This window comes from Nomascus leucogenys, chromosome 17 (genome assembly GCF_006542625.1).
Source record: "Nomascus leucogenys isolate Asia chromosome 17, Asia_NLE_v1, whole genome shotgun sequence".
NCBI classification, from domain to species: domain Eukaryota; kingdom Metazoa; phylum Chordata; class Mammalia; order Primates; family Hylobatidae; genus Nomascus; species Nomascus leucogenys.
Genome location: NC_044397.1, coordinates 49308950 through 49334813, shown reverse-complemented (window position 1 = coordinate 49334813; position 25864 = coordinate 49308950). Strand labels below are relative to the sequence as shown.

At 46.0% G+C, this 25864-nt stretch overlaps 1 protein-coding gene across 1 annotated transcript in view; it reads right to left on the bottom strand.

Moving 5' to 3' along the window:
* Positions 1 to 11039: 11039 nt before the first annotated feature.
* The window catches only part of NIPSNAP2 (nipsnap homolog 2), a 35872-nt gene continuing 21047 nt past the window's right edge, over positions 11040 to 25864 (bottom strand). Inside the window, exons 8-10 of the mRNA XM_003281701.4 lie at positions 16555 to 16649; positions 13775 to 13858; positions 11040 to 12212 (exon numbers count right to left, since the gene is read on the bottom strand). Of these exons, the coding sequence (XP_003281749.2) occupies positions 12148 to 12212; positions 13775 to 13858; positions 16555 to 16649 (244 nt within the window). The 3' untranslated portion in view covers positions 11040 to 12147. The remainder of the gene's footprint in view (positions 12213 to 13774; positions 13859 to 16554; positions 16650 to 25864) is intronic.

Here is a 25864-nt window from a genome sequence, read left to right as displayed (position 1 = left end):
GTGACAGAGTGAGACCCTGTCTCTTAAAAAAAAAAAAAAAAAAGCATATTCGAAAATCACATAAAGTAAAAGAAATAAAAAGCTCTACTAATCACAAAGGCCGGCATTTTCCCCTAAATCGGTTAAATATTAATAACTCCCAACAGCCTATATATACAAAACCACTTCTTTTGTATAAATGACTTGGAAATACTCGAAAGCCAGGTTTATGTCTATTTTGAGCAGAGCCAAGCAAGGGAAATTTCAGAACATGCTCTGAATGTGTGAGATTCTATACCCTTCCTGGAGGAAAAATGGGAGGGGAAAGCCACGGGGTTAGGAAGTGGATACTGTTGGATAATTCAGTAGAAAAAGCCATAAGGTTTTAATATTGAGAATTAGTTGAAAAATTTATCATTCAACCAAATTTGGCCAAATAATATTTGGCCACATAAGCAAATCAGATGAATCAAATTTCCTCCAAATCAGTTTCTGAAGGAGAGACATGAAATAGGTTTGGCAACATTTAAATGGATTCCAAACAATGAGGCCGTTGTTCCCAACTGTGAATGCCTCCTGGCCACTCTCCTAGAAACTGTTTTGCTGTGTTTGCACTTTCAGTAGTGCCAAGCTCTGGGCAGGACCAGGCATGCCGGGACCTTGAAAAGTGCTGCAAACGGTGTCAGCCTCTGCACCGCCCGGTGCGCATGGCAGGAGCAGGCCATGGGTGGGCGGGTGGGAGGACCGAGCCTCCACTGGTTTTCACTGTCTGACCATCACAGCTGCTACTGCCCCATGGATTCTTCTTGCCCACGGCCCAGATAGAGCCGATTTCTCAAGACAGGGGAATTGCAATAGAGACAGAGGTTAGTTCATGCAGAACCGGCCGAACAGGAGGCCGGAGCTTTATTCTTAACATCAATCACCCCGAAAATTCGGAGGCTAGACTTTTTCAAGGATACTTTGGCAGGCCAGGGGATTCGCTTCTGGCTGGGGCCATGGGGTGGGGTGGGGTGAGGTGGTGGGGCGGTGGGGGTGGGGAGGTCATCGGATCCAGGTGGAGCCACTGATGGTCAGAAATGCAAAAACCTGGGCCAGGCATGGTGGCTCACGCCTGTAATCCCAGCACTTTGGGAGGCCGAGGCAGGCAGATCACTTGAGATCAGGAGTTGAAGACCAGCCTGGCCAACATGGTGAAACCCCATCTCTACTAAAAATACAAAAATTAGTGGGGCATGGTGGAGCACACCTGTAATCCCACGTACTTGGGTGGCTGAGGCAGGAGAATCACTTGAATCCAGGAGGCAGAGGCTGCAGTGAGCGGAGAGATCGCACCACTGCACTCCAGCCTGGGCGACAGAGTGAAACTCTGTCTCAAAAAAAAAAGAAAAAAAAAAGAAATGCGAAAACCTGAAAAGACATCTCAAAAGGCCAATCTTAGGTTCTACAGTCATGATGTAACCTGTAGGAGTAACGGGGAGTTGCAAATCTTGTGCCTGCCCTCTGGAATAATAACTGGAAATGGTGTTTATGTGTACACCTTGGGAGAATTTCGGCTTCTCTCATCCTCCTTGCCTGGTGGTCTCTCATTAGCTTTATGAAGGCAGTTGAGTTTTGGGGAAGGGCTAGTATCTTTTTTTTTTTTTTTTTTTTTTGAGACGAGTCTCGCTCTGTCACCCAGGCTGGAGTGCAGTGGTGCAATCTTGCCTCACTGTAACCTCCGTCTCCTGTGTTCAAGTGATTCTCCTGCCACAGCCTCCTGAGTAGCTGGGATTACAGGCATGTGCCACCACGCCCAGCTAATTTTTTTCTGTATTTTTAGTAGAAACGGAGTTTCACCATGTTGGTCAAGCTGGTCTCGAACTCCTGACCTCGTGATCCTCCTGCCTCGGCCTCCCAAAGTGCTGGGATTACAAGTGTGAGACACCACGCCCAGCCAAGCTATTATCATTTAAGCTATAAACTAAATGTCTCCCAGTTTAGCTTGGTCCAAGCCCGGCTATGATTAAGGGCAGTTTGAAGGCTAAAGGTGAGATGGGAGGTGGTTAAATTACATTTCACTTGTTAGAGTTTTTGCAAACGTGGTTTCATTTATGTGTGTGTGTCTGGTTTTTTTTTTCCATTTTTTTTTTTTTTTTTTTTTTTTTTTTTTTGAGACAGAGTCTCGCTCTGTCATCCAGGCTGAAGTGCAGTGGCACAATCTCGGCTCACTGCAACCTCCGCCTCCTAGGTTCTCATTTTTCTTTTCTAGTCCATCTTTCACAAGCATGCAAAGGTGGTTTCAGAGCCCATCCACGGGGCTGTGGCCTGAACATAAGGTGGACATGAATTTGGCTCAGAGGGATCTGATCCTCCGAGAAATACTGATGGCCGCATGGAACCCTTTATAAGAGGGGCTGGTCCCACAGGCTGCCCAGCTCTCAGCGAACCGCCCAAAAGCTGCCGTCTCAGACAATCCCTGCTTTGTTGTGTTAGAGGAGTGAGTTTGAAATGATGCAAGAACTGCACCAACCCCTTTCACACTTTTTGAACTCTGGACTCGCTGGAAACAGCTACGGAACAGCTCTCCCAGGAGTTACACACATGCCTACACTAGGATGGACTCAGAAAGGCATGGCTAATTGTCCGTGTGACGCCATTGTTCATTCTGATTATGAACGCTGCTTATGTAAATAGAAAGAGCTAAGAATTGGGATCATGAAGCCAAGAGCAGAAATTTGTCAGGGTATTAAGTTGAAACAATAAAAGTCCTTTAAAGCTTTCATATGCTTAAAAAAAAATGACTTTATGCTCCCACCCACTCCATTCTCTCCTGGTTTAACTGCTACTTATTTTTTATTTGTATTTTTTTGTTGAGACAGGGTCTCGCTCTGTCGCTCAGGCAGGAGTGCAGTGGTAAGATCATAGCTCTCTACAGCCTGGAACACCTGGGCTCAAGCGGACCTCCTGCTTTGACCTCCTAACGGACCACAGGTGCACACCACCACACCTGGCTAATATTTAAATTTTTTGTGGAGATGGGGGTCTTGCTATGTTGTCCAGGCTGGTCTTCAACTCCTGGCCTCAAACGATCCTCTGTTCTCAGCCTCCAAAATTGTTGGGATTGTAAGTGTGAGCCACTGTGCCCAGGCCTAACTGCTGGTTTAATGATTCTTCCATTTCTCTCTCTTCTACTGGAGACAAGTGCGTCTGTCTCCATGGCACCCAGGGAGGCCCACTGGGGCTGCTGCTCCCAAGGGCAAGGCCAGGAGAGAGCGGCAGATTCCAGAGATTGGCCTCAGGAAGTGGTAACAGGAACCTGATGGCTTTTGACCCTACAACCCTCAGAATCTTTATGAGCAGCTTCAGAAAACCTAACCATGAGTCACAGTACTTATTTTCTTTCACATTTTGCAAGGTGTTTTCATGTCTCCTCATGTGATTCTCACAGTCCTAAGGTCGGCAGTACAGAAACTGCTGTCCTTTTTTTTTTTTTCTTTTTTTTTTTTTGAGACGGAGTCTCACTCTGTCACTAGGGCTGGAGTGCAGTGGTACGAGCTGGGCTCACTGCAACCTCCGCCTCCCAGGTTCAAGTGATTCTCTTGCCTCAGCCTCCCAAATAGCTGGGATTACAGGCACCATGCCTGGCTAATTTTTGTATTTTTTGTAGAGACTGGGTTTTGCTATGTTGCCCAGGCTGGTCTCAAACTCTTGGCCTCAAGAGATCCGCCCACCTCAGCCTCCCAAAGTGCCGGGATTACAGGTGTGAGCCACTGCCTGCTGTCCTCTTTAACAGCTGGGAAATACCCTACCAGAGTTAATGACAGCTGTGAGATCACATTCAGAGCTGGAACCTGAGGCAATGATTTCCACACCATTCTTTTTTTTTTTTTTTTATGAGACGGAGTCTTTCTCTGTCACCCAGGCTGGAGTGCAGTGGCGCGATCTCCACTCACTGCAAGCTCCGCCTCCCGGGTTCACGCCATTCTCCTGCCTCAGCCTCGCCGAGTAGCTGGGACTACAGGCGCCCGCCACCACGCCCGGCTAATTTTTTGTATTTTTTTAGTACAGACGGGGTTTCACCGTGGTTTCGATCTCCTGACCTCGTGATCCGCCCGCCTCGGCCTCCCAAAGTGCTGGGATTACAAGCGTGAGCCACCGCGCCCGGCCACACCATTCTTTATCTTGTAAGCATTACTAGAGAGTTAACAATTTAGCAGGCCAGGATTATCCACCCCAAGTGAATACTTAACACTGTGGTCACAAGTGCTGACATATGAATACAATGGAGAAATTTTACTCCCTGAGATGGAAGGCCTGTTTTGCAAAAACTTCAAGTGGTTTTCATCTATTTTTTAATTTTTTTGTAGTGATGGGGGTCTCATTATGTTGGGCTCAGGAACTCAAGATCAGCCTTACAGTGTAGCAAGACTCACCTCTACAAAAAATGCAAAAATTAGATAGATGTTGTGGCTCATGCCTGCTGTCCCAGCTACTCAGGAGGCTGAGGCAGGAGGATGGCTTGAGCCCAGGAGGATGAGACTGCAGTGAGCTGTAATTACACCACTGCACTCCAGCCTGGGCAACAGACTGAGACACTGTCTCCACAGAAAAACAAAAACAAAATCCCAAAACTGATAGTCTCTGTACTACTTCTTCTCCTTCATTCTCTTCTCTCTCCCTCTCTCCTTTTACTTCTTCCCTCCTTTCTTTTTGTTGATTCATCTTATTATTGAACATCTATGATGTCCCAGAAAGAAACTGTAAGTATACATTTAATAAGAAATACATTTATAGAGCAGGGCATGGTGGCTCACGCCTGTAACCCCAGGGTTTTGGGAGGCCGAAGTGGGCGGATCATGAAGTCATGAGTTCGAGACCAGCCTGGCCAACATAATGAAACCTCATTTCTACTAAAAATACAAAAATTAGCCAGATGTGGTGGCACACTCCTGTAATCCCAGCTACTTGGGAGGCTGAGGCAGGAGAATCGCTTGAACCCGGGAGGCAGAGGTTGTGGTGAGCTGAGATCACGCCACTTCACTCCAGCCTGGGCAACAGAGCGAGACTTCACCTCAAAAAAAAAAAAAAATACATTTGTAGGCCAGGATGGTGGGCTCATGTCTATAATCCCAGCACTTTGGGAGGCCAAGGCAAGCAGATCACATGAGGCCTGGAGTTCAAGACCAGCTTGGCCAACATGGTGAAACCCCATCTCTACTAAAAATACAAAAATTAGCTGTGCTTGGTGGCGCACTCCTGTAATCTCAGCTACTCGGGAGGCTGAGGCAGGAGAATTGCTTGAACCTGGGAGGTGGAGGTTGCAGTGAGCCAAGATCCTGCCACTGCACTCCAGCCTGGGTGACAGAGTGACACCCTGTCTCAAAAGATTAAAAAAAAATAAAAATTTGTAGTGAATTCTTATAACTTTATATTGCGTCAGCAACCTTTTGAAATTTAAGTTGGACTTTCTACTACCAGAAGCAGGGCTCAGTCATTCTTTTTTTTTTTTTTTTTTTTTGAGACAAGGTGTCGCTCTGTTGCCCAGGCTAGAGTGCAGTGGTGTGATCTTGGTTCATTGCAACCTCCTCCTCCTGGGTTCAAGCAGTTCTTCTGCCTCAGCCTCCCGAGTAGCTGGGATTACAGGCGTGCACCACCATGCCCGGCTAATTTTTGTATTTTTAGTAGAGATGGGGTTTCACCATGTTGCCCAGCCTGGTCTTGAACTCCTGACCTCAGGTGATCTGAGCCTCAGCCTCCCAAAGTGCTGAGAGTACAGGCGTGAGCCACCACAGCGCCAGGCCAACTCAGTCACCCTTGACGCTGTTTCCGGTTCTACTCCCCGGACCCCCCCAGTTCCTCAGTGTGGTGGATCCAGAAGTCTGCCTTACACAACTGCCCCCTGGTGGCCACCTTCCGGTGGGACAGTTCCATGCAGCCTGTTCAGCAGGCCCCGCTGACCCTCACACCCCACATGGACTGTGCAGATATGCTGCAGTGACCACCATTCGGTCACTGCAAGACCTCCTGGAACTCGTGACTGCTTGCTTTATTTTTTGTTTTTTTGAGACGGGGTGTGTCTCTGTTGCCCAGGCTGGGGTGCAGTGGTGCAATCTCAGTGTACTGCAGCCTCGATCTCCCAGGCTCAAGTGATCCTCCTACCTCAGCCTCCCAAGTAGCTGGGACTACAGGCGCCCACCACCACGCCCAGCTAATTTTTGTATTTTTAGTGGAGACAGGGGTTTCACCATGCTGGCCAGGCTAGTTTCAAACTCCTGACCTCAGGTGATCCATCTGCCTCCGCCTCCCAAAGTGCTGGGATTGCTGGCGAGAGTCACCTTGCCCGGCCACTTGCTTGCTTTAAACCCACCAGTTAAAATCCCTATATGAAACCTGCTTGGGTGACGCCCAGGACCTCGCTAAAGGCACTGGCCCCCAAGTCTCTTTCTGACCTCCTGTGTATGACCTCCAGGAGTGCTGTGTATCCCCAGGACCTTTAAGTGATAAACTGTTTTTTTGTTTGTTTGTTCGTTTTGTTTTGTTTTTTGACAGGCTCTCGCTTTGTCACCCAGGCTGGAGTACAGTGACACGAACACAGCCCACTGCAGCCTTGACGTTCCAGGCTCAAGTGATCCTCTTGCCTCAGCCTCTCAGGTAGCTGGGACCACAGACACAGACCATCACACCTGGCTAATTTTTAAATTTTTTGTAGACACAGGGTCTACAGAAATTGCCCAGGCTGGTCTCCAACTCCTGTACTCAAGCGATTCTCCTGCCTCGGCCTCCCAAAATGCTGGGACAGGCATCAGCCACTGTGCCTGGCCAAGTGATGAACTATTTCCATCTTGGGCCTCTCCTAATCATTGGAGGGGTGCTGTCCATCTTAAAGGCCCTACATTAAAGCAATGGGCGGCCAAGCGAAGTGGCTAATGCCTGTAATCTCAACACTTTGGGAGGCCCAGGTAGGAGGATTGCTTGAGCCCAGGAGTTTGAGACCAGCTTGGGCAACATAATGAAACCCTGTGTCTACAGAAAATTTAAAAATTAGCCAGGCATGATGCATGCACTGTAGTCTCAGCTACTCAAGAGGCTGAGGTGGGAGGGTCACTTGAGCCTAGGAGGTCAAGGCTGCAGTGAGCTGAGGTCACACCATTGCACTCCAGCCTGAGTGACAAAGCAAGACTCTGTCTCAAAAACAAAACAAAACAACTACTTGATTATCAGCAGAAGCTTGTCAGGTAAACATCCAAAGAAAGAGAAGAAATAAATATATATATATATATATTGTTTTAGTCACCTAGAAATACAAGCCATTCTAAATATTTTACTTATAGAACACTAAAAGGGCGGGAAAGTAACTGATTATCTTGTGGTATGGGCTGTCCCAGAGGGAGGCTACTGCCTAGAGACACTGAGTTAAAAATCTTCCTCCTCTTTTCCTTTTTTTTCTTTTTTTTTGAGATGAAATCGCACTCTGTCCCCCAAGCTGGAGTGTAGTGGCATGATCTCAGCTAACTGCAACCTCTGCCTCCCAGGTTCAAGCGATTCTCTTGTCTCAGCCTCCCAAGCGGCTAGGATTACAGGTGCATGTCACCACACCCAGCTAATTTTTGTAGTTTTAGTAGAGACAGGGTTTTGCTTTGTTGGCCTGGCTGGTCTCGACTTCCTGACCTCAGGTGATCCACCCTCCTTGGCCTCCCAAAGTTCTGGGATTACAGGCGTGAGCCACTGCGCCTGACCTATATTAGCACATTTTTGATGTGGCTCCCATCCTAAGGGTTAAGAGGCCAGGCTGGGGGCACGCACTCTCCTAGGCCTCACTAATCACAGATTGTGCTGCAGCCTCGACCTCCTGGGCTCAAACGATCCTCCCACCTCAGTCTCCTGAGTAGCTGGGGCCACAGGTGTGTACCACCACACTGTCAAATTTTTTGATTTTTTTTTTTTTGTAGAGACAGGATCTTGCTATGTTGCCCAAGCTGGTCTGGAACTTCTGGACTCAAGAGATCCTCCTGAGTTGGCCTTCCAAAAGTGCCGGGATTATAGGTGTCAACCACTGTGCCCAATCATGCTTGCTTTAAATCCACTAATTAAAACTCCCCATAGGGAAATCTGTTTGAGCAATGCTCTGTACCCCACTAAAGGCACTGGCCCATGCGTCTCTTTTTCTCCCCGTCTGTGCTCCCTGACCCCATGTGTGTGACCTCCAGGCATGGTGTTTACCCCCAGGACCTGTAAGTAATAAAATCTTTATTTCCATCTTGGGTCTCTCCTAATCACTGGAGGGGTGCTCTCCATCCTAAAGATCCCAAACTAAAGCAAAATTATAATGTGGAACTGCAAAAAGGGTCTTTCACAGGCAGCTGTGAAAATAAAAGATGGTTCTATCAAGGGCTAGTTTGGAGGAGAGCAAAGTGGTTCTAGAAAGGCTTTTAACAAGTGGTAAGGGCTGGGTGCAGTGTCTCACACTTGCAGTCTCAGTGCTTTGGGAGGCTGAGGTGGGAGGATTGCTTGAACCCAGGAATTTGAGACTAGCCTGGGCAATACAGTGAGACACCATCTCTACAAAATAACAGTAATAATTTTAAAAAGCCAGGCATAGTGGCACACCTGTAGTCCTAGCTCTTTGGGAGACTGAGGTGGTAGGATTGCTTGAGCCCAGGAGTTTAGGGTTACAGTGAGCTGTGGTTGCACCACTGCACTCCAGCCTGGGCGACAGAGTGAGACTCTGTCTCCAAAGAACAAAAAAGGTGGTAGGGATGCTGATAGTATGGCCCACTTGCTTTTTGAAACAGACTTAAAAACCTCACGTGTGATAATGAAAAATGAGTTGGCTTTTATAAGTAATATTCCTCAGACTTATACCCAATAAACGGAAAATGAGTTTGGAAGTTTTGAATACTGCCAATGAAAAGTAATAGTGTGGCCAAGCACAGTGGCTCACGCTTGTAATCCCAGCACTTCGGAAGGCCCAGATGGGTAACTTGAGCCCAGGAGTTCGAGACCAGCCTGGGCAACATGACAAAACCCTGTCTCTACAAAAAAATACAGAAATTATCTGAGCGTGGTGATGCACACCTGTGGTCCCAGCTATTCGGGAAGCTGAGGTGGGAGGATGGCTTCAGCCTGGGAGGTGGAGACTGCAGTGACCCAAGATCGTGCCACTGCACTCCAGCCTGGCGACAGAGCCAGACCCTGTCTCAAAAAAGAAAAAAAAAAAAGAAAGAAAATTAATAGTGGGACAAAATGATGATTCATTGTGCTATAGAAATTCAGTAAAATGACTTGTCAAACTGAGCAGGAATTGCTAAAATAAAGTGATAATTTCATAATATAGCTCAAGAATACAATGCCCTTATCAAAGGTCACTAGTGACCATCATGTTGCTAAATTCATGAATTTTGTTTTTTCCTAGACGGAGTCTTGCTCTGTCACCCAGGCTGGAATGCAACCTCCGCCTCCCAAGTTCAAGTGATTGTCCTGCCTCAGCCTCCCCAGCAGCTGGGATTACAGGCACATGCCACCATGCCAAGCTAATTTTTGTATTATTTGTAGAGATGAGGTTTCACCATGTTGGCCAGGCTGGTCTTGAACTCCTGACCTCAGGTGACCCGCCCACCTTAGCCTTCCAGAGTGCTGGGATTAAAGGCGTGAGCCACCACACCTATGATCAGTCTGGGGACCTCATCTGGCCCAGCCTCTTGGCAGCATTTGACAGAGGTGATCTCTGACGGACTTTCTTCACTTGGCTCTCATGACGCCTCACTTGCTTGAGTGTCTGCTGAGTTCCCTGGTGGTTTCTTAGTCTCTTTTGCAGGTTCCTCCTCACCTTGATCCTCTCCTCTGACTACAGTCACTCCCTTGGTGAGCTCCTCTAGTTTCACTTTTTTTGAGACGGGGTCTCGCTCTGTCACCCAGGCTGAAGTGCAGTGGTGCGATCTCAGCTCACTGCAACCTCTACCTCCTGGGTTCAAGCGATTCTCCTGCCTCAGCCTCCCGAGAAGCTGGGATTACAGGTGCCCACCCCCATGCCCAGCTAATTTCTGTATTTTTAGTAGAGACAGGGTTTCACCATGTTGGCCAGGCTCATCTCGAACTCCTGACCTCAGATGATGCTCCTGCCTCGGCCTCCCAAAGTGCTGGGATTACAGGTGGGAGCCACTGTGCCCAGCCTTATAATTTTTTTTGAGATGGAATCTCGTTCTGTCACCCAGGCTGGAATGCAGTGGCGTGATCTCGGCTCACTGCCACCTCTGCCTCCCGGATTCATGCACTTCTCCTGCCTCAACCTCCCAAGTAGTTGGGATTAGAGGCATGTGCCACCATGCCCAGCTAATTTTTTTGTACTTTTAGTAGAGACAAGGTTTCACCATATTGGCCAGGCTGGTCTCGAACTCCTGACCTTGTGATCCACCCACCTTGACCTCCCAAAGTGCTGGGATTACAGGCATGAGCCACTGTCCCCGGCCTATTATTATTATTATTATTATTTTTGAGACAGGGTCTAGCTCTGTTGCCCAGGCTGTAGTGCAGTGGCACGATCACAGCTCATTAGTCTCGACCTCCTGGGCTCAAGCAATCCTCCTGCCTCAGCCTCCTGAGTAGCTGGGACTACAGGCACATGCTACCATGCCCAGCTAATTTTTCGATTTTTTGTAGAGATGAGGTTTCTTCATGTTGCCCAGGCTGGTCTCAAACTCCTGCATTCAAGGGATCCTCTGGCCTCGGCCTCCCAAAGTGTTGGAATTACCAGTGTGAGCCATTGGGCCTGGCCACTAGGGTCTTTCTAATGGCCTCCATCACTCAAGGGATCCAGCCCTGTGACCTCTGAGCTCACATCCCACCACGCTCTCCCTCATGTCTGCTTCTGCCACTGGCTTCTGCTGCCCTCAGCACATACCAGGCATGACCTTGCCCAGGGCCTTGTAATTTGTTCCTATGGAGGGATTTTCCCCAGAAGCCAGCTGACTTCCTCACTTCCTTCAATCCTTTGTGACGAGCTATTTTGCAAGAGTGGCAGGGTCACTCACGGCACATGTCTGTCATTCTCAGAATTAAAAAAAAAAAATCCAAACGTGGTATGTGAAAATTAAGAGTATTTTATTGACTTTTCTATGTTCCTTGAGAAAATCATTCACATGTAAAAGTTTGACATTTGATATGAGATTTATTCACACTTTACACATACATTCTTGATTGTGGGGCAGACATAACTGTTCATTTCAACAGGACTTTCACATGGTAACAGTCACAAAATTGGCACACTATATTAAAAAACGAAATCAAACAGCTAGACAAAAAGTATGCAGCTTTATGCCAATTTAAATCTCAACATGCACCACCCCTCATCCATGATCTCAGAATTAATCTGCTGTGAGCTTATTAAAATATTAGCCAGAGTGTGTCTGAGGTCACAAATGATCATTTACAAAATAAAACCTCTTTTCCTAGTGCTACTTGTTTTGTTATAGAAAAATATCACAAATAAAAATTAGTGCTATTCAAGGTGTTCATTTCAAAATCACATATGATACACAAGTTTCAAGCCATTGTTTTTGTGTCTCACATTGAAACATCACGATACATGATATAAAACTGATTTACTGATTAAATGTACCTTGCCCAGCTTGGAAAACCCATTGTCTACTATGTGGACTGCTTACAAATGACAGTGAGTTAAAACATTTTCAGTTACTGGGTACACTTGTAATTTGTTCCTCCTCAGAAACTACTCAGAAAAACTGCTTGAGAAACATGACAAAATTTGTATTTCTTCCTGATAAAGAAATTTGTCTAAAAATCTGTAATTATAAAACAGATTTGTTTTTTGTTTTCTTTAGTAAAGAAATGGCTAATTTTTTTTTGTGGCTGGAATCTTATTTTCAAGATGACTCAGAATTCAATGTGGACCCCTTCTGGAGGGTGGGGAGCAGTGGCTAAGTGTTATAAGGTATACTGGACAACACGGGGGTGTTTCAAAGAGGACGACAGGGCACTGTCACGATCAGTCCAACTGTAATTCTTTCCTTTCTTGTGATTATGTAAATTTTAAAGAAAAGAGGTTTCTCACAAGCTATATACAGCAGCTTAAACCTCAGTGTTTCTTTTTTACTTGATATACAATTAAAATTAATTTATGACAAATACTTCTCACAGAAATGTATGTAGGCACATAGAAACGCTACAGCTTTACTGGAGGGGCGAGGTCTTCAGTGGGATCATGATTCTGGATTCCATTTCCTGAATAAGTGGAACTGAAAGCAGGATCAGGGTTACTGCACTTGTTATTTTCTAAACACATTATGGTAAATGACACTAACAGACAGATTGCCAACAATGCTCACAGATGTGCTGCTTGAAAACAAGAGAATATCATAATATACAGGACTAACCTCAAGGGCAGAAATATACAAGCGGACCCTGTATCAGCTGGCATCCTACAGGATGCTATTAAAATTACACCAGATCAGCTGGGTGCAGTGGCTCACACCTGTAATCCCAGCACTTTGGGAGGCTGAGGCAGGTGGATCACGAGGTCAGGAAATCGAGACCATCCTGGCCAACAGGGTGAAATCTGTCTCTACTAAAAACATAAAACTTAGCTGGGTGTGGTGGCGACTGCCTGTAATCCTAGCTACTCAGGAGGCTGAGGCAGGAGAATTGCTTGAACCCAGGAGGTGGAGGTTGCAGTGAGCCGAGATCATGTCATTGCACTCCAGCCTGGCGACAGAACACGACTCTGTCTCAAAACAAAAACAAAAAAAAAAAAAACAGCAGATCCTACCTGGATATTTGTTTTATTTGTGGGAGGTAGGGAAAGTCCGTATGGTGAGGAGAAATGGTGATTTCTCAAACGTTCTTTGAGTAAGCAGCAAAATCAAATACAATTATATAACATGTAATTATATGTTATATAATCTCTTGAACTGAAAGACAAGGTAACACCTACTTTCTAGGACAAATTACTCTTTTATTTTCTTGGTAGTACAGGGGCTGAGATATACTTTTTTTTTTTTTTTGAGACAGATTCTTGCTCTGTCACCCAGACTGGAGTGTAGTGGCGCAATCTCCACCTTCCAGGTTCAAGCGATTCTCCTGACTCAGCCTCTCAAATGGAGACAGGTTTCATCATGTTCGTCAGGCTGGTCTCGAACTCCCGACCTCAGGTGATCTGCCCGCCTCGGCCTCCCAAAGTGCTGGGATTACAGGTGTGAGACACTGAGCCCGGCCTGAAATATACTTGCCATGCAACATGGCTGGTACTGATTACCTCTACCAACGCCACTGGGTTACACTCAGCCAACTGTTTTCTTATAAAAATCAAGCAAACAGGGTTTCATAATATACTTATGTATGTGCACATGCATGTATTATGCACCCATGTATACATACTGTACATACAGGAAGTTTAATTTATCCAATTTCAAAATCACTCTAATTGATAAGTATTACATTCTGATTTGGGATACTAACAATTTTGATGGAAAAGGAAAGCTTAGAAAAAAATTTTATTTGTGTAATAAGTTTACAGAGAATATAGAAATCTACAAAAAAAAGGTAGTGATATAAAATTTACAACATTCAAGGGTCTGAAAACTGTGACAGATGATATACACATTTGAAAGCATGGATATTCTGTTTTATTGAAAAAAGTCATGTATTAGAGAAAAATTGACTATTTCCTTTCCCCCTCCAACCTGATAACTCACTATCCTAGCAACATACTATTACAAAAGCCACCTATTAGTGTCAGGGTGAAAGAACATGATTGAAACAGTAAGACAAAAAGCGTATTTCATGGCTGTTAAGAGATTACCTGTGTAATATACCAATTCCTCCCAGCCATGTTTGTGCCATGCTGCATTCCGTATGTCTTCCCTGGTCTGAAGATCCCTGTAAGCTTAAAAATAACCACACAGAGAAGTAAGACTTAAAACATATACCCTGCATTCCACCCATACATCTGTTAAGGTCTTGCTTCACCTGGGCATCTAGTTTTCTCAGGGACTACTTCAGGTGTGTAATATACTGGGCTGGGGAAATTCTGAGCAAAATTATATTAGGCCATGTGGGAAAAGCAAACTTCCAGTCTTTTTTTTTTTTTTTTGTCTGAGACAAGGTCACTCTGTCAACCAGGCTGGAGTGCAGTGGCACGATGATGGTTCACCGCAGCCTTGACCTCTTAGGCTCAAGTGATCCTCCCACCTCAGCCCCTGCTGAATAGCTGGCACTACAGGAATGCACTACCACATTGGCTAATTTTTCTATCTTTTTGTGCCCAGTCAGATGTCAAACTCCTGGGCTCAAATCATCAAAACGCCTCAGTCTCCCAAAGTGCTAGAATCACAGGGGTGAGCCACCACGCTTGGCCCATTCTTTTTTTTTTTTTTGAAACGGAGTCTCGCTGTCGCCCAGGCTGGAGTGCAGTGGCGCTATCTCAGCTCACTGCAAGCTCCGCCTCCCGGGGTTCACGCCATTCTCCTGCCTCAGCCTCCCGCGTAGCTGGGACTACAGGCGCCCGCCACCTCACCTGGCTAATTTTTTTTGTATTTTTAGTAGAGACAGGGTTTCACCATGTCAGCCAGGATGGTCTTGATCTCCTGACCTCGTGATCCGCCCGCCTCAGCCTCCCAAAGTGCTGGGATTACAGGCGTGAGCCATTGCGCCCGGCCTGGCCCATTCTTAAGTTAAAAAAAGTATTTATTTGTTTGTTTGCTCGTTTGAGATGGGGTCTCACTATGTTGCCCAGGCTGGTCTCAAACACCTGGACTCAAGTGATCCTCCCGACTCAGCCTCCAAAACTGCTGGGATTCGAAGCGTGAGCCACCACATCCAGCCACAATTCCCTCTTAAGCTTTACAATCTAGTGAATCTAAGATATACCTTTATAAACCAAGTGAAATTCTCCAATAACGTATTAAATTCATGACCAGAAACTGTGAGACCACAGATAAGCAATGTCAGATCAATTTTACTCAACATTTATCTTGCACTACACTGATCTGGGCAGGGAGTGTGTTCCATGCAGTGAAGCCCCAGGATATGAGGCAGGCGAGGTCAGCTGTGGAGAGTGCCGTGGCCCATACAAGGACACGGTGTATCGGGGAGCAGGGCAAGCAATGGGAGAGCTGCGGGAAAGGTGCAAGCTGACCAGGTGGGTGTTGAAGTTGAAAAGGACATCACTGACGTAGGAATGGGAAGAAAGGCGCTTCAGGTGGGGGGGATCACCTGTGTCGTGGTACAATTCACAGGTATCTCATCCAGATGGCTTGGTTTCTTTTTTTTTTGAGACGGAGTCTCGCTCTGTTGCCCAAGCTGGAGTGCAGTGGCGCGATCTCAGCTCACTGCAACCTCCGCCTCTTGAGTTCAATCGATTCTTCTGCCTCAGCCACTTGTGTACCTGGGATTACAGGCATGTGCCACCATGCCTAATTTTCTGTATTGTTAGTAGAGATGAGGTTTCACCATGTTGGCCAGGCTGGTCTCTTAACTCCTGACCTCAGGTGATCCACCTACCTCGGCCTCCCAAAGTGCTGGGATTACAGGCGTGAGCCACTGTGCCCAGCCAATATCTTCTTAATTACATTTTTTTTTTGAGACAGGGTCTTGCTCTATTGCCCAGACTGGAGTGCAGTGGCACAGTCATAGCTCACTGCAGCCTCAAACTCCCAGCCTCAAGCAATCCTCTTCATCTTGCTGTTGCTCTGTGAAGCCTTGAGTCCTCCCCACAGGGCAGAGACAAGAGGTCTGCCCTGTGCTCCCCACAGCCTCTGTGAGAGCTCCGCCATTCACACTCTGGTGCCTGCCTGTTTGCAATTCTAGGATCCTGCACCTGGGAGGCCCTCTCCGGGCAGCTACAGGTGCTGATGTGAACGGAGCATGCACCTGGCTTGACCTCTGCCCAACAGCCAAAGGGATAGAAACTTCCTCCATCCAATCTGGCCCTTCTAGCTCCTGTGCTTATTCATAGACGGGGATGCCTGGGAGGGCTGCACACCATATACAGCTACAACGGTAATAATCAGCACCACAAAAGGCTCTGGGGCTCAGGAGGAGTGACGATGTTCACTAGTGGGGAGGGGTGACATCTGGAGCAGGCCTGGAAAAATACCAAAGATGGTGCCAAACAAAAATGTGTAGGGATGGAAATGGTGAGGGGGTCCATGTCCTGAGACAGTGGAACCACGTCTATAAAGGCAGGCAGTGAGTATGTGCAGGAAGCTGCTGCTCTGGATAAAATGCAGGCCTGCCTCTGCCGAGGAAATAAGAAGTCATCTACAAATACAAAGAAAGGCTGGGACCACTCTGTGGAAGGCACTCTGACTTCCCTGGTCACCTTCTTCCATGGTTGCTTGCTTCACCCCTTATTCCTTTCCTCATCATCCCCACTCACTTTCAGCTCACTAATGCCATCAATCTATGGACTTTCACTGTTGGCCTCGCTAGTTCCAGACAGCCCCATACGGACTGTCCCTCTGTGACGTCTGGATTTGCTGTAGGGGTTTAGGTTATTGACTCAAGATGTGCTCTACTGCCCAGTACAACTTAGTAATGAACTCTCAAATCCCAGTAACTTGAAAAGGGAAAAACAGATACCCCAAAGATGGTGCACCATGTACAGCTGCCCGATCTGCGAGAAGAATCCTCCGACGGCTTCGTTACCATCCTGTCTGAAGCGGATTGCGCGAGCCCTGTAAAAGTGAGGTGATGTTTGTTTAAGACACTGAATTAGATACACTAACGAGAATTGGTAGACTAAATCACCATACTCAGGGCAGGCTGTTTAAAATGAAGACTAATTTTTTATCAAATTGGTGTCAAGTTATCTAACGCAAATCAAAAGTTATTTTATTTACTTTATTACTATTTGAGAAGGAGTCTCATTCTGTCACCCAGGCTGGAGTGCAGTGACACAATCTCAGCTCACTGCAATCTCCACCTCCTGGGTTCAAGTGATTCTCTTGCCTCAGCCTCCCAAGTAGCTGGGATTACAGGTACCCATCACCACACCCAGCTAATTTTTGTATTTTTAGTAGAGATGGGGTTTCACCATGTTGGCCAGGCTGGTCTCGAACCCCTGACCTGAGGTTATCTGCCCATCTCAGCCTCCCAAAGTGCTGGGATTACAGGTGTGAGACACCGCACCTGCACTATTTTATCTTTGAGACAGAGTCTCGCTCTGTCACCCAGGCTGGAGTGCAGTGGTGGGATCTCAGCTCTCTGCAACCTCTACCTCTCGGGTTCAAGTCATCCTCCTGCCTCAACCTCCTGAGTAGCTGGGATTACAGGCACCCACCACCATGCTCGGCTAATTTTTGTATTTTTAGTAGAGACAAGATTTCCCTGTGTTGGCCAGGCTTGTCTCAAACTCCTGACCTCAAGTAATCTGCCCACCTCAGCCTCCCAAAGTGCTGGGATTACAGGCGTGAGCCACCACACCTGGTCTAAAAGTCATTTTAATGTGTATGAAATGTAAGCATACTTTTCTGTAGCTATACTAATTTTTGTGAGAAAACGTACAGTATTTAATAATTATTAAAAATAAAAACAGCAACCTGAGGATGTATATATAGTTGCACTGGTGATTCTTTAAGTCTAGAAATGGCAGAGGATGGGACCCGTCAACTTAAAAAGCATTGCTTCTCCAGAACACCCTCAGAGGGGAAGCGAGGCAAACCTGGAACTAGAGCACCCAAGGTCCTACAGGGCACTGTACCCAAGGGAGACAGGGACCACCCCTGGGGCAGAGCGTTAAAATACAGGTGAAGGAAGCACACCTTCAAAGCAGCTGATGATTCTGAAATCCTGAGAAATACCCCTGCTCTCTGAACTAGGGACTCTGCAACTTCTTGGATGCCACAGGGAGGAACCATGGGAATGAAGCTTTTTGGTGGTACAGCCTCGGTAGTGTGGGCAAAGCTGCCTCTTGCTTTTTTTTTTTTCCTTTCTTACCAGAGCAAACCATTCAGAAAATGAGTACCAAAGGCATTCATTATGTACTAAATATGGAGGAAAGTACTAATATACATTGTGCCTCTGTGGACAACATCACATTATGATCAGTTAAAAATTGGCACTTGGCTTAAAACTTTCCTTTTTAAGAATTTCCCACTGCAAAAGGTATCAGCTCTTTAATTTTTTTTGAAACAGAGTCTTCCTCTGTCTCCCAGGCTGGAGTGCAGTGGCGTGGTCTCAGCTCACTGCAAGCTCCATCTCCTGGGTTCAAGCTATTCTCGTGCCTCAGCCTCCTGAGTAGTTGGGGTTATGGGCACATGACACCACGCTCGGCTTTTTTTTTTTTTTTTAGATGGAGTCTCGCTGTTGCCCAGGCTGGAGGGCAGTGGTGCAACCTTGGCTCACTGCAACCTCCACCTTCTGGGTTCAAGCAAATCTCCTGCCTCAACCTGAGTAGCTAGGATTACAGGCGCCCACCACGTCTGGCTAATTTTTTGTATTTTTGGTAGGCATGAGGTTTTGCAATGTTGGCCAGGCTGGTCTCGATCTGCCCCACCACGGCCTCCCGAAGTGCTGGGATTACAGGCATGAGCCACCAGGCCAGCCTACAGCCCTTTTTTTTTTTTTAGATGGAGTCTTACTCTGCCACCCAGGAGTGCAGCGGCGGGATCTCGGCTCACTGCAACCTCTGCCTCCCAGGTTCAAGCTATTCTCCTGCCTCAGCTTCCTGTGTAGCTGGGATTACAGCTGTGAACCACCATGCCCGGCTAATTTTTGTATTTTTAGTAGAGACGGGATTTCACATTGGCCAGGCTGGTCTTGAACTCCTGACCTCAAATGATCTGTCCGCCCAGCCTCCCTAAGTGCTGGGATTACAGGTGTGAGCCACTGCATCTGGCTCAGAGCCCTTTAATTTAAACACCTTTCATACTTGCACCAGACACTTAAACAAATATATTTAGTGATGCATCTGAATTCCTAAAAATGTTTTAAAATGTGCCTATTTTTTCAAAAGCAGTCTTCTAGAATCAAAGGTGAAAAGGAATGGGCTTCAAATGATATAGGGAGGTCACCAGAAGATGCATGGTTAAGGTCAATCAGGAGATGACACACCATGCGTTACCCAGTAAATCCATACCACACTGCCCAGGCTCTGGCCTGAAGTCTCAGTCACATCAGGGTCCCACAGGTGACAAGACCTGGGAAGACAGATTCATTCTAATTCATTCAAAAGAGCTGGCAGCATACAAACAAGGATAGCAACCTACTAATAATGACAGTGAAAGATGTCACTCTCAAGGCACAAGATGCTTGAGTTGGCTTGGCTGAGCATTCTCTTCCTGGAGGCAAACCTCATATATACTGAATGATAACATCTCAAAAGGGGGAAAAAAAATCCAAGTAAGAGTGATTTCTTGTGAGTGATGAAGCCAGTCTCCTTTTTTAAGACAGAGACTCACTCTGTCACCCAGGCTGGAGTACAGTGGCATGATCTTAGCTAACTGCAGCCTGGAACTCTTGGGCTCGAGGGAGCCTCCTGCCCTGGCCTCCTGAGTAGCTGGAACTACAGGCTTGCGCCACTAAGCACAGCCAATTTTTTATTTATTATTTTGTTGTTGTTGTTGAGACGGGGCCTTGCTATGTTGCTTGGGCTGGTCTCGAGCTCCTGGGATCAAGCGATCCAATCTCCTTAAAATCACTCTACACCTCTGCTGTAATCCACCATGGGCTCAGTGCCATGATGGGAACCTTACCCAAGCGCTTGGGTTCCTTTATGGTGAAAAAGGGACTTCTTGCTATTGCCCCCCCATGGATTATCCACAAGATGACATCTTTAATCTTTACATTGAGAATTAAGTGATCAGTATGTTCACAGAAATTATAAATCTGATTATTGAAATTAAGCAAATCACTTCAATGTGCATTCTAACTCTATTCAGAAGAAAAAAACCTGGCTTTCACTGATAGTGATAAATATTCCAGATTATTCATTTCATTCCGAATTTTTGTAATTTAGTTATGGTAGGCAAAGAAAACATACTTGCCTTAGCCTGGTAACAATCAGAAGCCTGTACAGACGAGGTGGTCACCATCTTAGTTACCTATGTGCCAAAATATAAATTGAATGCTAAACTGGCTTTATAATTTTTTTTTTTTTTTGAGACAGAGTTTCACTCTTGTTGCCCAGGGTGGAGTACAATGGTGCAATCTTCGCTCGCCGCAACCTCTGCCTCCCGGGTTCAAGCAATTCTCCTGCCTCAGCCTTCCGAGTAGCTGGGATTACAGGCATGCGCCACCACACTCGGCTAATTTTTGTATTTTTAGTAGAGACAGGGTTTCTCCATGTTGGTCAGGCTGGTCTTGAACTTCTGACCTCAGGTGATCTGCCCATCTTGGCCTTCCAATGTGCTGGGATTACAGGTGTGAGCTACTGCGCCCAGCCAAATAATTTTTTAAATAACTGAAAAACCCCAGTATGTCCCTGTGGATTTCACGGCGAGCGAGTCTTGATCGGTAATTTGCAAAAATTGAACTAGTGAGTGATCCTATTCTGTGAATAGTTACATGATTAACAACAATAGTCCAAAAACAAAATAACAAAAATTGTATATAATAGTAGCATACAACCAAATATGTATTTCTTAGTTTTCAAAGGAAAAGAAATTCTAACTTGCATTATTTAGCCTTTGATGATCTAAGGAGGAAAGGTTCATTAGAAATAAAGACTACAGAACTATCTGTTGGGGCCAGAAGGGATCTTAGAAATCATTTCATGCACAGCAGGAAATTTCATAACCGAAACTAGAGAAAAACGGGGGCCGAGCGTGGTGGCTCACACCTGTAATCCCAGCACTTTGGGATGCTGAGGCAGGCAGATCACTTGAAGTCAGGAGTTTGAGATCAGCCTGGCCAACAAGGCGAAACTCTGTCTCTACTAAAAATACAAAACATTAGCCAGGTGTGGCAGTGCACACCTGTAATCCCAACTACTTGGGAGGCTGAGGCAGACGAATGGCTTGAACCCAGGAGGCAGAGATTGGAGTGAGCCGAGACTGCGCCACTGCACTCCAGCCTGGGCAACAGAGCAAGACTCCGTCTCAAAAAAGAAAAAGAAAAAGGAAAAGAAAAAGAAAAAAGATATTAAGTTGAAGTAAAAAAAAAAAAAAAAGGCAAAAAGGTACAAGTTCTCTTTTAAAGGTGAGAGCTGTCAAGTAACTCAAACCCAGAGCTTTTTCTCAGCACCATGTGGCCTCCCCCTTTGTGGGTAAATAGTTATGAAATGCCAGCTTAGGAAACAGAAATAACAAGTTGCCAAAGAAAAGTAAGAGTTAACACAATTACTTCAAAGAAATAAACACAAACATCTCCCCCTAAAAACAAAAAACAGGCTGGGCGTGGTGGCTCACGCCTGTAATCCCAGCACTTTGGGAGGCCGAGGCAGGCGCATCATGAGGTCAGGAGACTGAGGCCATCCTGGCTAACACGGTGAAACCCCGTCTCTACTAAAAAACAAAAAAAAAATTAGCTGGGCGTGGTGGCGGGCGCCTGTAGTCCCAGCTACTTGGGAGGCTGAGGCAGGAGAATGGCGTGAACCTGGGAGGTGAAGCTTGCAGTGAGCCGAGTTTGCGCCACTGCACTCCAGCCTGGGCGACAGAGCGAGACTCTATCTCAAAAAAAAAAAAGCAACAAAAATTAAGGTACAGAAATATGTCAAGTTTCAAAGAAAAAATGCTCTAAATCTTTTGTTGAATTAGATATAGATGTATGCTTCAGATTTTAGGAAACTATCTCAATGTTTCAAAATTATATGTATATTCTGAGATGGAGTCTCACTGTCATTCAGGCTGGAGTGTGGTAGTGCCATTTTGGCTCACTGCAGCCTCCATCTCCTGAGTAGCTGGAACTACAGGTGCCCGCCACCACACCCAGCTATTTTTTTTTTTTTTTTTTGGTATTTTTAGTAGACAGGGTTTCACCATGTTGGCCAGGCTGGTCTCGAACTCCTGACCTCAAGTGATCTGTATGCCTCAGCCTCCCAAAGTGCTGGGATTACAGGCGTGAGCCACCATTCCCAGGCAGTATTTTTAGCTTCCAAAGAAATCCCATAATGAAGAAAGTATGGAGACTGGTAAAAAGAAAACACCAACAATCTCACCATCACAGAACCCTGTCACTAGTGTTTTTCTTCCCTTTTCCTGTCCCAGGCACTGACTTCAGCTAACCAATGGCCAATAATTTATTCTTGCATCCCTCTTAATTATTGAGGCTTTTCTGAGACAGGGTCTTGCTCTGTTGCCCAGGCTGGAGTGGAGTGGCATGATCATGGCTTGATGCAGCCTCAACAGCAAGGGCTCAAGTGATCTTCCTGCTCAGCCTCCAGAGTAGCTGGGACTACAGGCAGGTGCACCACCGCATCTGGCTAATTTAGTATTTTTTGTAGAGATGAGGTCTCACCATGTTGCCAAGGCTGGTCTTGAACTCCTGGGCTCAGGGGATCCTCCCACCTCAGCAGCCCAAAGTGATGGGATTAGAGGTATGAGCCACAGCACTCGGCCTATTGAGGCTTTGTATGTCTCTGTCTTTTCCCATATTAATAGTCAGGATTTCTAAAAACAGTACTAAACCATAATGGTGAAGGCTGGTATTTTGTTACAATTGTAATCAGCATGCTTCTTGTGTTTTGAATTTAAGGTAGCTGCTGGGAGGACATGGATAGCTTTATCATTTAAATCAGGGCTAGTAAACTGGCCCTCTGGCTAATCCCACCCTCTGTTGATGGGCATTTAGGTTGTTTCTACTTGTTGGCTATTATAAAACATGCTGCTATGGTCACTTATTTAAGTGTTTACATGGATGTTTGCTTTCTAACTTGCATTATTTAGCCTCTGATGATCCAAGGAAAGAAAAGATTCTTGTATAAGAAACATTTATACACACATGTATAAGTGTTTATGTGGATGGTATCTTTTGGGTAGACACCCAGGAATGAAACTGCTGGGTCATATGTAATTTTTTTTTTCTTTTTTTTGAGATGGAGTCTTGCTCTGTTGCCTGGGCTGGAGTGCAGAGGCGCGATCTTGGCTCACTGCAACCTCCACCTCCTGGGTTCAAGCGATTCTCCTGCCTCAGCCTCCTGAGTAGCTGGGATTCTAGGTGCACACCACCACACCTGGCTAGGCTTTTGGTATTTATTTTTAGCACAGATGGGGTCTTGTCACGTTGGCCAGGCCAGTCTCGAATTCTTGACCTCAGGTGATCTGCCCTCTCAGCCTCGTTAAGTGCTGGGATTACCGGTGTGAACCACTGCGTCTGGCCCACATGTAATTTCATGTTTACCATTTTGAGGGACCACTAGACTATTTCCAAAGTGGCTGCATCATTTTACATTGCAATATCGGAAGGGTCCACTTTCTCCTCACCTCACTAACACGTTATTATCTATCTCTTTTAAGTTACAGCTGTCCCAGTGGGCAGGAACTGGTATCTCATTATAGTTTCACTTTGCATTTCCATAATGACTAAGGAGGTTGAGTTGCTTTTCATAAGCTTATGGGCATTCATGTATTTTCTTTGGTGAAATGCCTATTCAAATCCTTTGCCCGTTAAAAAGTTGAAAAATTTATTAAAAAAAAAATTTTTTTTTGATACAGGGTCTGTAGCCCAGGCTGAAGTGCAGTGGCACAATCTCAGCTCACTGCAACCTCTGCCTTCAGGTTCAAGTGATTTTCGTGTCTCAGCCTCCCAAGCAGCTGAGATTATAGGCATGTGCCACCACACCTGGTTAATTTTTGTATTTTTTGTAGAGATGGGGTTTCACCATGTTGCCCAGGCTGGTCTCAAACTCCTGATTTCAGGTGATCTGCCCACCTCAGCCTCCCAAAGCACCTGGCCTAAAAATTTTTTAAATGTATTTTTTATTGTGGTAAAAAACACATAACATTGAATTTACCATCTTACCCATTTTTATGTAGTGTCCAGTATATTTACACTGTTATGCCACAGATCTCCAAAACATTTTCATTTTGTAAAACTGAAACTCTATACTCACCAAACACCAATTCCATATTCCCTCTCTGCCCAGCTCCTGGCAACCACCTTTCCACTTACTGTTTCTATGATTTTGACGACACTGGATACTTCACATAATGAGAATGATACACTATTTGTCCTCTTATTTCACTTAGCATTATATCCTCCTCAAGGTTCACCATATTGCGGCATGTGACAGGACTTCTTTTTTGGGGGCAGGGGATGAAGTCTTGCTCTGTCGCCAGGCTGGAGTGCAGTGGCTCGATCTCAGCTCACTGCAACCTCCACCTCCCGGGTTCAAGTGATTCTCCTGCCTCAGCCTGCTGAGTAGCTGGGACTACAGGTGCACGCTACCACGCCCAGCTAATTTTTGTATTTTTAGTAGAGACGGGGTTTTGCCATGTTAGCCAGGCTGGTCTCAAACTCCTGAGCTGGGGTGATTAGCCTGCCTCGGCCTCCCAAAGTGCTGGGATTACAGGTGTGAGCCACCGCACCCAGCCCACAATTTCTTTATCCATTTATCTATTGATGGATATGTGGGTTGCTTCTACCTCTTGGCTACTGCAAATAAAGCTATGACAAACATGGGTATGCGAATCTTTTTTGAGATCTGCTTTGAATTCTGTTGGATATATACCCAAAAGTGGGACTGCTGAATCACACTGAATTCCATTTTCAATTTATTTATGTATTTATTTTTGTGAGACAGGGTCTCACTGGGAGTGCAGTGGCATGATCATGGCTCACTGCAGTCTCCACCTCCCCAGGCTCAAGCAATCCTCCCACCTCAGCCTCCTGAATAGCTAAGACTACAGGCATGTGCCACCACGCCTGGCAAGTTTTTTTTTTTTTTTTTTTTTTTTGTAGAGACAGGGTTTCACCATGTTGCCCAGGCTGGTCACCAACTCCTAGCATCAAGCGATCCTCCTGCCTTGGCCTCCCAAAGTGCTAGGATTACAGGTGTGAGCCACCACACCCGGCCGCTGTCTTTTCAAGTTCTTTACCCATTTTTTAATTGAGTTATCTGCATTCTTGAGTTGTAAGAATTCTTTATATATTCTGAGTTCAATTTGCTTATCAGACATATGATTTGCAAATATTTTATTCCAGTATATGACTTGTCTTTTTAATTAAATTTTTTTTTTTTAGTATCACTGAGAGTAAGGCATTTTATAGCCTATAGTGCAATGGGGTGATCTTGGCTCACTACAACCTCTGTGTCCCAGGTTCAAGTGATTCTCCTGCCTCAGCCTCCTGAGTAGCTGGAACTACAGGTGCACACCGCCATACCTGGCTAATTTTTGTATTTTTAGTAGACACAGGGTTTCACCAAGTTGGTCAGGCTGGTCTCAATCTTCTGACCTCAAGTGATCTTCCCACCTTGGCCTCCCAAAGTGCTGGGATTACAGGTGTGAGCCACCATCCGCGCCCTAATTTTTTATTTTTTTGAGACAGGGTCTTATTCTCTCCCAGGCTGAATAGTAGCACAATCATGGCTCACTGCAGCCTCGACCTTTAAGGCTCAGGTGATCCTCCCACCTCAGCCTCCCGAGGAGCTGGGACTACAAGTGGGTGCCACCATGCCCGGTTAATTTTTGTATTTTTTTGTAGAGTCGGGGTTTCGTCATGTTGCCCAGGCTGGTCTCAAAGTCTCAAACGTCTTGGCTGAAGCAATCCTCCTCCTTCAGCCTCCCCAAAGTGCTGGAATTACAGGCATGAGCCATCATGCCCAGTCTTTATTTTTATTTTTTTGAAAAGGAGTCTCGCTCTGTCACCTAGGCTGGAGCACAGTGGTGCGATCTCAGCTCACTGCAACCTCTGCCTCCTGGGTTCAAGCAATTCTCCTGCCTCAGCCTCCCAAGTAGCTGGGATTACAGCAGTGCACCACCACACTCGGCTAATTTTTATATTTTTAGTAGAG